Source organism: Battus philenor, unplaced genomic scaffold, assembly GCF_028537555.1.
Source record: "Battus philenor isolate CCGP_79_NKW_IND1 unplaced genomic scaffold, ilBatPhil1.0.hap1 SCAF_27, whole genome shotgun sequence".
Taxonomy (NCBI): domain Eukaryota; kingdom Metazoa; phylum Arthropoda; class Insecta; order Lepidoptera; family Papilionidae; genus Battus; species Battus philenor.
In genome coordinates this window covers 7,893,514-7,907,688 of record NW_027181690.1, presented here as the reverse complement: position 1 = coordinate 7,907,688, position 14,175 = coordinate 7,893,514, and the positions used below count along the sequence as shown (strand labels likewise).

At 35.4% G+C, this 14,175-nt stretch overlaps 1 protein-coding gene across 1 annotated transcript in view; it reads right to left on the bottom strand.

Annotated features, from left to right (window-relative positions):
• LOC137925628 (nucleolar protein 4) overlaps nt 1-14,175 on the bottom strand; it is a 223,806-nt gene that overhangs the window by 91,947 nt on the left and 117,684 nt on the right. The window contains exon 3 of the mRNA XM_068769101.1: nt 310-444. Within this exon, the coding sequence (XP_068625202.1) occupies nt 310-444 (135 nt within the window). The remainder of the gene's footprint in view (nt 1-309; nt 445-14,175) is intronic.

Below are 14,175 nucleotides of genomic sequence, written 5' to 3'. Positions count from 1 at the left end.
TCTAATGTACCCTACATTACGTACAAACATCGAGTCTTTGTACTAATCATCGTCAACAACCTCTATGTACATAATTTAATAGTTTATAATGTAATAATAATACATAATTTTTACTATACATTATCGAAATATTGTACAGCGCCATCTATCAAGTTCCTTTGATATCAATGTTTACTTTCCAAACAAGTGGTGTTTTTAATGCTGACATAGATGGCGGTGAACACACTGCATGCACATGTATTTACTGTTCAACATAGAGTAACTATACCAGCGTACAACTAATAAATTTAGTAAATTTCTAAAACTTACTGTTCTGTATGTCCGTTTTTGTCCAGCATGTTTGCCAGGTCTGCCTTCCAATTCAACGTGAACGGTGTAAATAATATCGAAGAAATTTTCTACTATCGCCACTTTTCTGTAGACAGGTTCTTGGTTTGGAGCATTCTGTAACAAGTAACATTAATTACTATTCTGTCAATAATTTTCAAGAAAAGTTTCTTTACACAAAATGCTTAAAAATATCATTATTCCAATAAAAATAGTTTTTTGTTCCTGGCTTTCTACGTTTCTAAAATTTATGTAGCGCCATCTGTTATCGGTACATAAAGAATTTAACTTTTTGGTAGTGCTACTTGACGATAGGTGGTAGGAGCAGAGCTTAGAATATTACTTCATGCGTAGAGGAATTACACTAGCGTGTAATGCAATATTGTAAAATTCAATTCTAAAATATAAACTTAAGACATGTTAAGAATTTTATTAAGGTTATGTAAAGATGTAATTATAAATAAAATTCATAATCAATTCTAACGTATAAATTTTGAAAAGGCATAGAATATTTTTGTTCCATAATGTCCATTTCTATTGATCAATAAAATAATAAATTAAGTTTTATTTAAACATAAAGTGCTGATTTAATCATGAATATTAAAGACGGCATGTAAGCTACGTGTTACGAAGTCCTATTAGAAGTTTTATAAAATTAACATTACCTCAAGCTTAATACAGAAGGAAATAACTTTTATTTGATAAAATTTATCATTCAAGTACAAAGGCGCCGCTAGCACCCGCGCGATAACTATTCAATTTCCAACAGATTATTAGGTTACTTCGCGACGCCGACCGTAACCCGACGAATCCCGTAATTAGAGACATAAATTACTCGCGGACAGCAATTAGCCCGGCGCGGGATCGCGGCACGACCCTAATTACCCGCACTCCGGACTTTGGGTCCGGGACGCTGTAATTACATCATCTGTTTAGGGTTGCCAGCTTACAGTATTTTCGGGACAGTCCCTTATGGTTACGTTCTACGTCAATAGATGTCGGCGTAGTCACAGTTTGGTCAAGGATAATTTAATTTCCTTTATTTTCGTCGCTAACTTTATTTACAAGAAAACACGAATGTTAACAAACTTGGTCCGTATTTTCCATTTGCATATTTAAATGCGCGCCAAAATTTCACTTTATGTTAAACAATTCCTATGGAGAAATTTTTTTTTACATCTTTAAAACATAACACGAAATATTTTCAGAGAGTTATTTCAGAACGAGAAATCTATCGAATTGTTAACTTTAGAGCTGTAGTACCTTTTATTAAAGGAAGTTTCCTTTGAAACATATATCGTGACTGAGATGTAGATTCTACGGTACTGTGAAATTATTCCTACAGATATCTCGCCGGCATACATTTTGTCGACAGACACTAACATTTTAGTAAGATTTATAAATAATGATTTACTTTTCGTCAAATTAATGCATCTAATGAATTTGAATTTATGATTAAATACGTATTAATTATTACTATAAAGTTAAATCTAACTTAAAGTAATTTTACCGGCAAAAAGGCTATTCAATCTGCTGTTCGCTAACGAAATATTACATCGGTGACAGTCTGTCCTTCGTAATTATCCAGACACGCATTCCACAGTGTGAAAAAACCTGATGAGTATTCTATTTATATCCGTATCATTAATCTTCGGATACATAAAATGGAGTCAACATCATAAAAGTCGATCGTGATAGCTATCGGAATACACAGACCGTCTGAAGTGGCGAGCTACGAATAGGCATAAAGAACGTACTAAAATAAACTAAACGTCGACGGGTCGGCAAAATAAATATAACTAGAAATAGAGCGGCTCGGACCTGCTCTGTTACGTCTAACAATATCTAGGTAACCTTTAACTGAGTATTTGTTACAGCTCGTATACTTAAAACTATTTAAGACACTCTAAATTACTACAAATGAATGAACAATGTGCCTTACGACGACGACGTCTGTTCTTCTACGGTCGTGCAAGCAACAGCCGTGAGGGCCGAAAGGTTCTCAGAATGTTAACCACGACGACACCTAGTTGAATCGACTATATAGACAATGTCGCGACAAGACGGTGGATACGAGTTACGCAGTACTTGTCATGGTGGCGAGGCCTATGTCTTGTAGTAGACAACATGAAGGTGGTGGCTTCTTTCGTAGCTAATGTCATCAGAAGTCGTTGAACACAGGCCTCTTCTAATCGGTCCTTTTGGAAATCTATAGGAGAGGCCTATGTCCAGCAGTGGGCGACTTACGGTTAAAATGATGATGACCAAACTAATAAGGCCTATGTACAAAATCTCAAGTTACACAACCGGCCTTTAGTTGATTTACATGTTTTGAAAAAATCAATTACACTTTCTACTAGATGGACAACCTACAGCGGAAATGACAACGATGGTAATAAATATGTAAGCAGTTAGCATTATTACGTTACAGACGCCGATCAGTAGAATTACTGTGAAGAATGTTTAGAAAAGAACAGCCTTGTTATAATATGTCCCATAATCTATATTTCGCTTCATCTTTTAACTCGACATTGCTAGCTCCAAATTTTTTAAACCATTTGCGGACGGTTATAATGTTCGCAGTACCACTTCCAAAAACGGCGCAAGTCTTGTCTGCAGTGTCCTTTGCATTTTCACTTTTCGAATGAAACATTTAAAGCGTTTGAATGCGCATTAATAGATTTAATTTCAAAAAGTATTGTATTCGTTTTGACCGGAAGCGTTCTTATGTCAACGCTTCAAAACAATAGCTTTGTTTCTTTTCTGTTATCACAGCGCTGGCCATTCTTTTGATGATTTATAATAATTTAGATAGATATAGAAGAGGATCGTGTAGACGGACCTAATAAAAATAAATTCTCTAGCAAACTTGAAATGGAAGTAGAAAATCGTTGGTAAAGCGGAGGCAACATTAGGCGCACATAAAGCACAGGGCGCTGCGAACGCGACGAAACAGGGGTATCGTCGGAGATGCTTATCCTGGAGCGCGTGGGCTGCGAGTGGCCCGGGGCGGCACTAATGGCCCCGCCGATTACACGGCCGAGGCCGCGCCAGCCGTCGCCGCTAGGGACGCGCCCGTGCGTTCATTTACGAACGATATTTTTGGGTCGCTCCTTCACCAATATTTTATTTTGTTTCATATTTTTAGGGCCATGATCTATTTCCTAACTCAATATTAAGGCTGTTTCTATAATGGCGACTGATAATGGCTGATACCTGTTCTGAGTAAAAAAAAATTAATGGTTAGTACTGTCGGGCTGTCTCGCCTTTCAAGTCCTTCTTTTTCTAAACTCGTTTTCTACCATATGACGTCTATAAAAATAAATGCACACAATACCTAACCAACCATTGTCTTGTTAAACATATACAATAATGTATATATAAATATATCGTAAAATCTCTTACTTAACAATAATTAAAAAAGAAAAATTTTTGTAAGTCAGATATTTTACGACATATAGTATATACATGTTATTTAGCCATATTTACAGTAGATTATTAAACTCATCTAAATATTTCGTATTAATTAAATTTACAAATCACAATAATATAATATATTTATTGCATAGGAAACAAAATTTCTATCTATTTTTTAAATGTAGAATATTTTATTCTGTGAGCGGCAACGTTCGTTCCCCGCTCGATTTTCGCGCCAATTAGCACGGCCGCCATTCGGCTCCCACCCGCGCCGCAGCCACGGCGCGCCGAGACGTTTCCTCGCTAAATAAAAATAAATTGTGCGAAATATCGCCCGCTCTCTGCAAACGCCTCGCTCGCTTCTTATCGAACACATTATCGCCAACACGAGCCGCCTTCTAATCCGTTACATCTACTCACATTTTTTTGCATGCGTAAACTACATTTACTATTTATCCCGGCGTACACTGTAACATTTACAGATTTCACGGTTTCGAAGGGCCAGAACGCTCAGCTTAAAACTTTTCGAATGATAATTATACCTTGTCTCTGGAACAAGGACGAGCTATGTGGGATTCTGCTCCCGATTCGAATCCAAAAAACGTAACCACATGACCTTTTGTGAAAACTTTAATATACCTCCGTTTAACTTACCGGACCTCAAAAAAAATTTATGGCAGAATCTTTAGATGAATTGGTCCAGCATATTGTCCTAAACCTCAAGGCATTTAACGGTCTGTATCGTTTCGGCAGCGACTTGAAATAAAATAATGAACCAACTAATATATGATTGAGTAAAATCTTTAAATTGTATTGTTAATATATCTAAATTTTAGCTGTATTTACCCATAAGAGAAAGCTGTATATGATATATTGTAAATAATGGTAAAACGCTGTCGTGCCTCGCAGCTGGGAGAAGAAAGCTCCTTATCAAATAGCGGCAACCCTCTCTCAATTGTCTGCCTTTAGTAAAAACGACAAAAAAAATATTGTAAGAAAAACACTAGCGATACAAATTAGAATTAATAAAAAACCCAATAAAACCGAGAAGGTTTATGCGACGAAAGTTGATCGCCTTCTGCGCTGTGTGAAGAATCTAGGTATCTAGAAGTGAAGATTAAGTAGCCTAAAACGTTAAGATAGCGAAGCCCGACTGTAGAGCCTCTGCTAAAAAGTCCAATTACTTAAACACGTAATATTAAGAAAATTAACGCGAAAATCAAAGTATCTTAAATATTATGAATGGAATTTAAAATCGTCATTTTTATTAATTAATTAGTAATTTAATAATATACTTTTGTTTTTTTTAATTAATCTATTGATAAGCGCTGTATACCTGCCTTAACACTCATTTACGGCGAAACGTTGATTTACGGGATATCTTGTGTAGCCTAAGCCAAGCTTAAAATATATTTTTCCCTCAGTCCACATTTAAATAGATACCCACTTAAGCCTTCCGCTGACAGGCGCTCTTCGAAGTTGGAGGGAGCGTCGTCTTGATTACTTCCTGCGCCGTAAGAAACGTGAGTCTCGACTACCTTTCTCAACATAACTCCGACTACTTTGACGATAGCGAAAGTTTTTAGTCGTACGGGTACTTGGAAACACGGAGAAAATGTGGATAAATGTGAAGATACAGTGTACGTACATATATTTTAGACATATTAACAGAGCCTCGCTGTGCTATAGCGCCCACTATTTGATAAACTATTATACTAAAAATTGTTAAATAAAAACGACAAATATTTTTAATGCAAAATTATTATTATTATTAATATTTGTTATTAAAATTCTCGGGGTTTTAGAATCCAACTGTGTCAAAATAGCTGTATTTGAAAATAATCATAAAAGAGATTTTTTCGAGTTAGAAACATTTAAAATTACCGTCTGTAAAACACGTATTTGTAATTTGAATTTGGTCTAGAATTGCAGACATGAAATATTAACAGTAATGCAGGTATATAAAACTAATGCGTACGAACGTTCTAGAAAGTTTGACCCTTCGTCTGTCGCGTGAAATTCGTAATAACCAGGTGGAACGAAATCGCTGGAGCAATCGACCGTAGATTCGGCTCGGCAATCACTCCGATGGTATCGGGGCCGCAGCAACAGGTGGCGTGGTGTTATATTGCTCTGCCCACCTGCCGTTGAGTGCGCAGTTCGGAGCCTCCTTCCCCGATTGACGTTCCATTGAATGCGCGAATATTTAAGCTATGCAAATATGCCCTCCGTATCGGTTATGTGCTCCTGGTATACCTGCGCGCCGATCGATTGTGGATAAAACAATATTTTTTTGCCTCATTCGGTATCCTTTATTTTGTTTTATGTATTTTGATAAAATATTATAATAGATCAAACAAAGTCGGCTAAGTCTGGTTATGACATAAAGTAAATTTAAATCTCTAACAATTTCAACACTGACATGGGGCCAGGAAAGTACGGATCCTCATTTCCTTTGTAGCGTCACGTATACTGTGATGCGAGACCGTGCTCGGGTCCGGATGTAACGAAAAGGGGCAATTGAACGGCCGGGTATATCCGGATTGGCCTTGTACTGTGGTTATGGTTCAACCGGTGTACTTACGAAGCTTATACTTGTGTATATTTCAGCGGATCTTTGCCTTTTATGGACACATACGTGTTCTACTCATCTGTAATTATATAGTTTGAAATATATTTGTAATCATGAATGGTTGCAAATTAGGAAAAATATTTTTAATTATTTGCTCAACAGACTTAGGTGTTTTATTGGCCTGTTTCAGTATATAATAATAAAAAAACATTAGACTGAATATCTTTTAAATGTCTTAACAATAGGAGAACGATAAGTAAAATAAATTTCCATAACGATTCTAGTAAATGATATGATTATATTTTCATTGCAATGCATGTTTTATTTTTGATTTCATCAAAAAAGGCTTATAAGGGTACACTAGTGCGCCATTTTTATTTTAATTGACGTCAAGTGTTTGACAGCTACAAAGAAATGTTTTTAATTTGCAGTGTTGTTTATATTTAAAAAGAAAAGTGTTGTTTTTCTGTTGTTGTTTCACTCCCAAAATTTCCATTTTTTCTTCTCTTTAAAACATTCCACGTAGCAAAACGAAAAAATGAAAAATATTTTATTTATTATATTATTTATACGCACATTTTTTTCTCTACTTAGAACAACATATTAACTTCAAAACGACCACTTGATTGCTAATTACATGATTAAATATGACACAATTTCGTTTATTTTAATTTGTGTACTAGAAAATGACGAAACGTAAAAAAGATCGATCTTACAACATAGGGTCTGTCTTAAAGGGTGCCCAAATACGAGCATAGCCATAGCTGTATTTGGCTATGCTTGGAATTTCTCTACGAATTAAGAAAGCGAAGGCGAACGAAAGTAACTGAAATATCTATATTAGTTATCAGCCTTAACACACGTTAGCCTTTACGCTGTTAAAAGACGATGGGTGCAGGCCACATCTTATCAGTAATATTGGAAATCTATTATATAGAAAGTCTTATGGGTAAAATATTTGGGGGACCGGAAAGTAATGTCGTTTTCCTAAGTTAAATTCACATTTCTAATCAACAATATATTCACCTTCGTTATCAACTGCCTGCTATCTAGTGTTCTAATTTTTAATGCTGGAGCGATAAAAATCTACTTGTTTTTCTGCAAAATTTGTCAATAGAAACGAAATTACTTTACGGTCCCCCTAATATTATTATAACTAAATTAAAAAAGTATTTATTACCACAAGTCATAAAAGTCAATCATAGTTTGTCAAGGTACAGAAGCCGATGTTTATATATTTAAGCCATGTTTTTGAATTTACATATTGAAGACGTTACCGTATTTGCTGCCCTGATCGCGCGCTGCGAGGTCCACTTCACAATAAATAAATGTAATGCAAAAAGTTTACCAGATATTTTAAAATATATGTAATAAAGTTATGGCTTATATGATTTTACTTTCCGCTTACAAAGATGTGCGAGGTGAGAAACGTGTTATCGTTTGTCATTCAACTTAACTCCGCTTCTGGGGCAATTCCTCATCATTATTTAAGACATAGAACCTCCTCTCTCTGGACATAGACTTCCCACATAAATTTTTAATAGAAGCAGTGGAAAGCGACCTGGATCCAGTGTCTTCTTTAAGAAGGTCGTTCGTCCACCTCGTGTGGACGAGTTTAACGCTTCGTTTGCTGATCCGTGTCCGTCTCTACCCTAGAACTGTCAGGCACCAGCGGCTATCTGTTCTGCGCGTTTTAGATCATAGTAAGCTAGAAAATTATGACATGCTGAGTTAAATCCTTCACAGGATTTTTATCAATTTTAGTACATAAATTCAGGTAGCAGTATAACGGTTTTATGTACATTTTTACCAACCTTTAGAAGTACGTGTAAATTGTGCAAATATACCGATAAATCGAACAGTAAGTGAGGGTTTATGAAGCAGCGTTTGAGCTGTAGGAAATATATGAATGATCTTAACTTTATGAGGTCGGTGCAGGTGTTTTCCGGGCTAGTGATTAACTAAAAAGGCGAGGGTAAAAACAGGTCACTGTGAAGTTAAAGCGTATCGATTTTTTCCGACGGGCCTATCGATAATGCGCCGGCAGTCAGTGCCGCCGTGTCGCGTCATGTCGAGCGATCACTCGTTACGTTTTCCGCAGCCGGGAGCGGACGCTAGTGTTGGGAAAGAAACAAATTCAAAAATATCGAGCATTTTTTTTGTAATCTTCTCTACTAAAACTAATTACTTAGCATTTCTCGACGCTGAGCAATTTGTCCCTTTTTACTTTTACAGCTTTGTGTCATTGTTTCTGGTTTTCCACTGTGTAAGGTAAAAATTACATAAATTGCATTAGACTATGGTCTGTATTTCGATTGTATTGTTAGTTACCAAAAGCATGTAGCTCTCAGCCAACTGTAAAAACATCACTACTCTTGTATAAAAGCCTCCTCCTATTTATTTTTATGACTGTTTTCTAGTAATCAATTATAAAATAATAATTCTATATTTAATACATTTTTAATAACGTTTAACTACTGCTTTTACTCAAAACTAAGTAGCGAAAATTATATTATTATATTACTTTATCTTTATCTACAGTAAATAAATACAAAACTAAAAAAATACAAATATATGAATTTCGCAACTATTCATCTTTACTTTATAACAAATGTGCACCTTTTATTACGGAATAAACCAAATCCGGTAGTTACGGTATTCTTTCAATTTTTATTTTGCCGTCATTTAGAAAAGTTTCTGGATGCACTGTCATAATAAAAAAAAATAGTGTTTTGTGCTATAGTTAAAAATCGTGTATTTATTCGTAATGGTGAACTGCGATACTACATAATCATATAAGAAAAAGGATAAAGTGTGTATAATATTTTAAAACATCGATATCTATCTGGGATCTGCAAGGTGCGTCACTCGAGCTCTCGCCGCGCATTAATCAGTCGTCGTTTGGTCCCGCCGCAAATTCTCGCCCCCTTCACACCTCCCCTCTCCACCCCCTCACCCGAGCGACCCGTGCCCGCGACCCGGTCCACACGGGCAGGGCTACCGATTTACGAACATAACTCACCACGCGTGGTGATTTATTACGTGCAATAAACTCGGAGGACCCGCGCCGTGTCTTGTTTGGGACATCCTTAGAGCATTGGTGTTAGGTTTTTTTTATTTCCAATTACGAAGGAACTGTTTCTTAGTTCGACGATAAGTGAAACAGCTGCCCTATAATGCTCTAATATCTTTGATATTATATGAGTTGGTTATTGGCTGGGAATGATATCGTCTCAAAGCTAAAACGATGGCTACATCACCCGGGGGGACGAAGAAACAGTGTACCCGAGTCACACAGACGCGCCAACGCGACATAACATCCAAGTGGCGCACAAGAACAGGGGAAAACTAGTATTGAGAGAAATTTAAATTTTAGCTCTATTCTTTGGCTGATGAAGATGTAACAGCTCCACAAGGCTAACAGCGTCAACATCTAATAGAAACTAGAGAGGTACCGCCTCATTAGTTACATAAGTTACAGTGTTATAAAACCAGAATATTGCATTGCTTACGACCCTTGATTAGCACCTGATATAGACATCGCAGTGATGTCTATCTCGCTTGTTAATAGCAAGTGGTATATATTGGCAAGGCTATTCTACTCACCTACTTCAATATTGATAGTTGACTTTTTCAGTCTGTTTACAACTATCTTTAATATTATCAAATTAGTAAATTTTCGATGTAAGATAATTTTAAGCGAATTTTAAGAACACCCTATTATAATTTGTATAGATTTAAATAGGTATACATACTATAGTTTACTATTCCTAAAAGATATAATACAAAACAAACCAAAATATTTTCAATATTTTTTTAATTTGTTGACTTTTTATGGTAACAAAAATATATAAAAGATAAGGTTAGGAGTTAGGAGTTAGGCAAATAAATAAGTATATGCTCTTATCACAGACGGCGATTTGTAGGAGAGACGTTATACAATTATAAATGGGAAATTTATTTAAAAAGATAAAATAATTTTTATACTTTAAGGGTAATGAGAGAGTTCAGTAAAAGCATTTATACTATGATATATGATACTGGAACGTGATCCCACCTGTCACCCAATCATGGCTGAATCAACAACAATCACTCCCTTTATAATTGAAATATAAAAAAAATGAAAGGCGAGCGTGTGACAACCCTGTGCCGACGACTCGGTTACGCGGCGAGGCGTGTTCTGCCAACACGAGCTCCCTTGAGATTCACGGCGCGACGGGCGGCCGCCGCCGCTCGCCGGCACGTTGGGTACCCAACGCAGTCTCGCGCATATTAACCAAACTTCTGCTATCTAACGCGATACATATATTACGCGCGCTTCCGTTTCTCACGCGTTCAAAACGAGACTGCAACCACTTTCCTCTTGGGAATATTAAAACTGTTACGACGAGAGGAAAAAAAAAATTTATCAGTAAAAATTTTGCATATAATTCAAACGAAGTACGGTGTTTACTTTAGATTGATTAAGGATCTGCAGCGTTTGAGTGAAAACACTTCAGTACTTACGAATTATGGCAACCTACATCTAAAATTTTGCGACAAATCTCTTAAAATACAAAATTTTAAGTTCAAAATACTTCATTTAAAAACAAGTTAAACAAATCTGGCCTAACTTACTACGTAAGTACCGATGCTTCCTAAATTACGTCAATCGGACATGTACTGTATAATCATAGTATCAGCGATACGTCGTCCACTACTGACTTATGCCTTTCCCGTAGATTTCCAATAGGTCCAGTCTTAAACTTTAAAGCCCCAGCAGTCAACTCTTCTGCGCGCTAAGCCTACCTACTACCAATTTAACTTGGCAATCATGACCGTATCAGTTACTTTCGTTTATATATGGATCTACTCTATCCTGATTCGATCTCACGCAATAACAAAAATAGCCCTTTCCATGGTTCAACATCCTTTCTAGTAACAGAAAAATTTAAACATTAAATAAAATCGTCAATAGGTCAAAAAGTTGTATGATGCGCTGCAAGTCAAATTTATTAGTCTGGTTTAAGGAATGTCATAGAAGTATACGGGTTGGAAGTATGTTTGATAGACAACGCTTACACACATGTACATTCTATATACACTTCTATGTTTATCGACTATTCTATTATTTGTACTCTCAAAATTACGATTGTAACCACTACTGCCTAGATGATAATAAACTATTTAAAATAGATAAAGAAGGACAGTTACTTCTAACCCAAGAATTGCTGTACTAGTAGACATCAAAATCTGTTGATGTTATTGATTTATGTTGATAGCGGACTATTTCCTTTTGTATTTTTATTTTGATACCGATTCATAGAGTCATTGCACAATTAGTTATAGAACGTTTCTCTATCCAAAGGATACTAAATAAGCAGTAGGTTAGAAAACTAGATAGACAATATTACTGGTCACATTTCTATAACCGAAAGTACATTACTTAAGCAATCAACATCTCTGGTAAAAGTGCTACACAAGTAAAGCATTTAAATTATCATTAAATGAAAATTCGATCACCTAAAAAAGTAACCAAAAACCTATTAATGAAAGATAAATATAAAGGATAAAAGAAATAAGGAATACTTGTGAAATTCCTCTTGCAACTAATATGGCGGCGGCCGCTTGTTGGAATTCTTGACATACTATTCGAATAACAGATGCCAAGTTCTTAACATTCATGCCAATACTAATGATATATGCAATATAACAACATATATCTCAAATAATTGACCATACGCGAGCGGAAAAATTTGCGAACTTTCTCTATACCTTACTTATATCTAACTACTTCTCTCTATTTCCTACTTATGACAAACTACTACTCTCTATTCCCTATTTATGAAAAACTACTACTCTTTATTCCTTAATTATATCTAACTACTACTCTCTATTTCCAAATTATGACAAAATACTACTCTCTCTATTCCTTATTTATGATTAACACTGCTTCCTTCTTCAGTATATATGAAATGTTGTGATTCAAACTATGACTTTCAATGCTACTAACATTATTTGACAGTCATAGTTTTTCTCAAAAATCTGACTTCGTTAGTTATTCTTTTCTTGTCTAAAGCATCAAACTTCAGAATAGTCTCCGTCGGAATGAGAGTCTGCGAAGCGATACAAGTTTTCAAAGAAGATTCGAGACACATTGGCCGAATATTTACAGCTTCTAATCAGTCTTGTTGAAAGTCTATGGGCTCGCCCATGTTCAACTGTGGACGTCTTACGGATAAAATGATAATAATAATGAAATAATATGGCTTGCAGTATACTATCCAAATGCGGTAGCTACCAACGTTGACGAAATACAGAATTCTGAAAATGTATTGCATTACTTCTGACCGTCTAGCTTCTTTCTAGATACGGTGCCTTTTAAAATGGAGCACATGCTTCCACATTTACCACCGAAACGTACACGTAATTTAGACGTAGTTCACATGAAAAGGCCGCCTACTAACCTATCTAGCGATGGTAATTGAGAACTAAGTTACTAATTTCAAATACAGAAAACAATTTAATTGTTATATCTAGATTTTTATTAAATTGCACTTTTATATCATTTTTCCTTTGATGTTCATAAATAATCACTATATTATTATCATCTCACTCTACCATTCTATGAGTAAAATTAAGTGAAAAAGCTGGTACGTTGTTTTTTTTTAATTCCTTGTAAAATCAAATTCACAATTTAATTATAAATCAAACATATTGCCATAAAGTAAATGTTAACAAAGTTCGCAACATAACTGAACTGTGTGTGTGGCCACTGCAGTTTATGCTTTGGGCCGACAGAGGTCGAGTTTTGCTGCAACCTGTTGTATGCTCTTTGTTTAGCACAACATTAGAGATGTGCTCAGATGATTTTACTCAATTTCGATACATTTTTTAGATTAAATTCACGATAAAAAAAATAAAGACAATGCCGTAGGCGTAAGTAGTATCTGCTTATATAACAGACGGACATCCCCGAGCTCCGAGGACTATAAATTATAGCAATCTTCCCGCTCCCGGGCGACCGAGGCGATGACTACGGTCACCCCACAACCGCTAACGCGTAACGATCCAATCAAAAATATCCATTCCTTTTCGTCTCTGAACAAAAATAATCATTTTGAAATAATATGAAATTTTTTGTCGTATACAGGGGACATAAATTATTAGTTTAATAGCTTTAAATAGATGTATGTATAGCTCATTTGACAGCAAATAGCTTTAAAGGTACTTACAATCTATTTTTAATCAACCTGTATAAAGTGATCGTTCTGAAACATGTTACATTAATTTATTTTTTTCTATTAGACAATATGCCAATAAATTCTGGAAGAAGTCTGCAGGGACAAACAGTAAATAATATTTAATTATTTACTATTTGTCCTTGTGTACTTTTTATGTGTTGTGAACCGAATTTTGAAAACGCTTTTTCTTTTTTCTATATTATCATTACGTTATTTATTATTTCTGAAACCTTTGGATAGGGTGTACCATACATTGATTGACATCTGTACGCTTGCACCTTTGAAGATTTTACACTTATAAACAATCACCCTATATACTAGTTGAGTTATAAAATATTTAATAATTCCACTGATTTTAAATGATTCTTACGATATACGTAGCAACACTAACAAGTAAATATCTCTTGTCAAATACTTTTGCAGGTATAATTATTTCCTTATGTTTTCGTTTTGAAAGTTTTATCTCGTTTATTATAAACCTATTGAATGTCCCGTTCTGCTCTCTCAATTCTGTGAGTAATCTATATACGAAGTTCCTGAGGGAGCTCCTATGATACTCCTATTAAAACGAGAAGTTCACAATGGTTAATTACTGTAGCCTCCCACGACAGCTCGAAAAGACTACGTAAATATGCC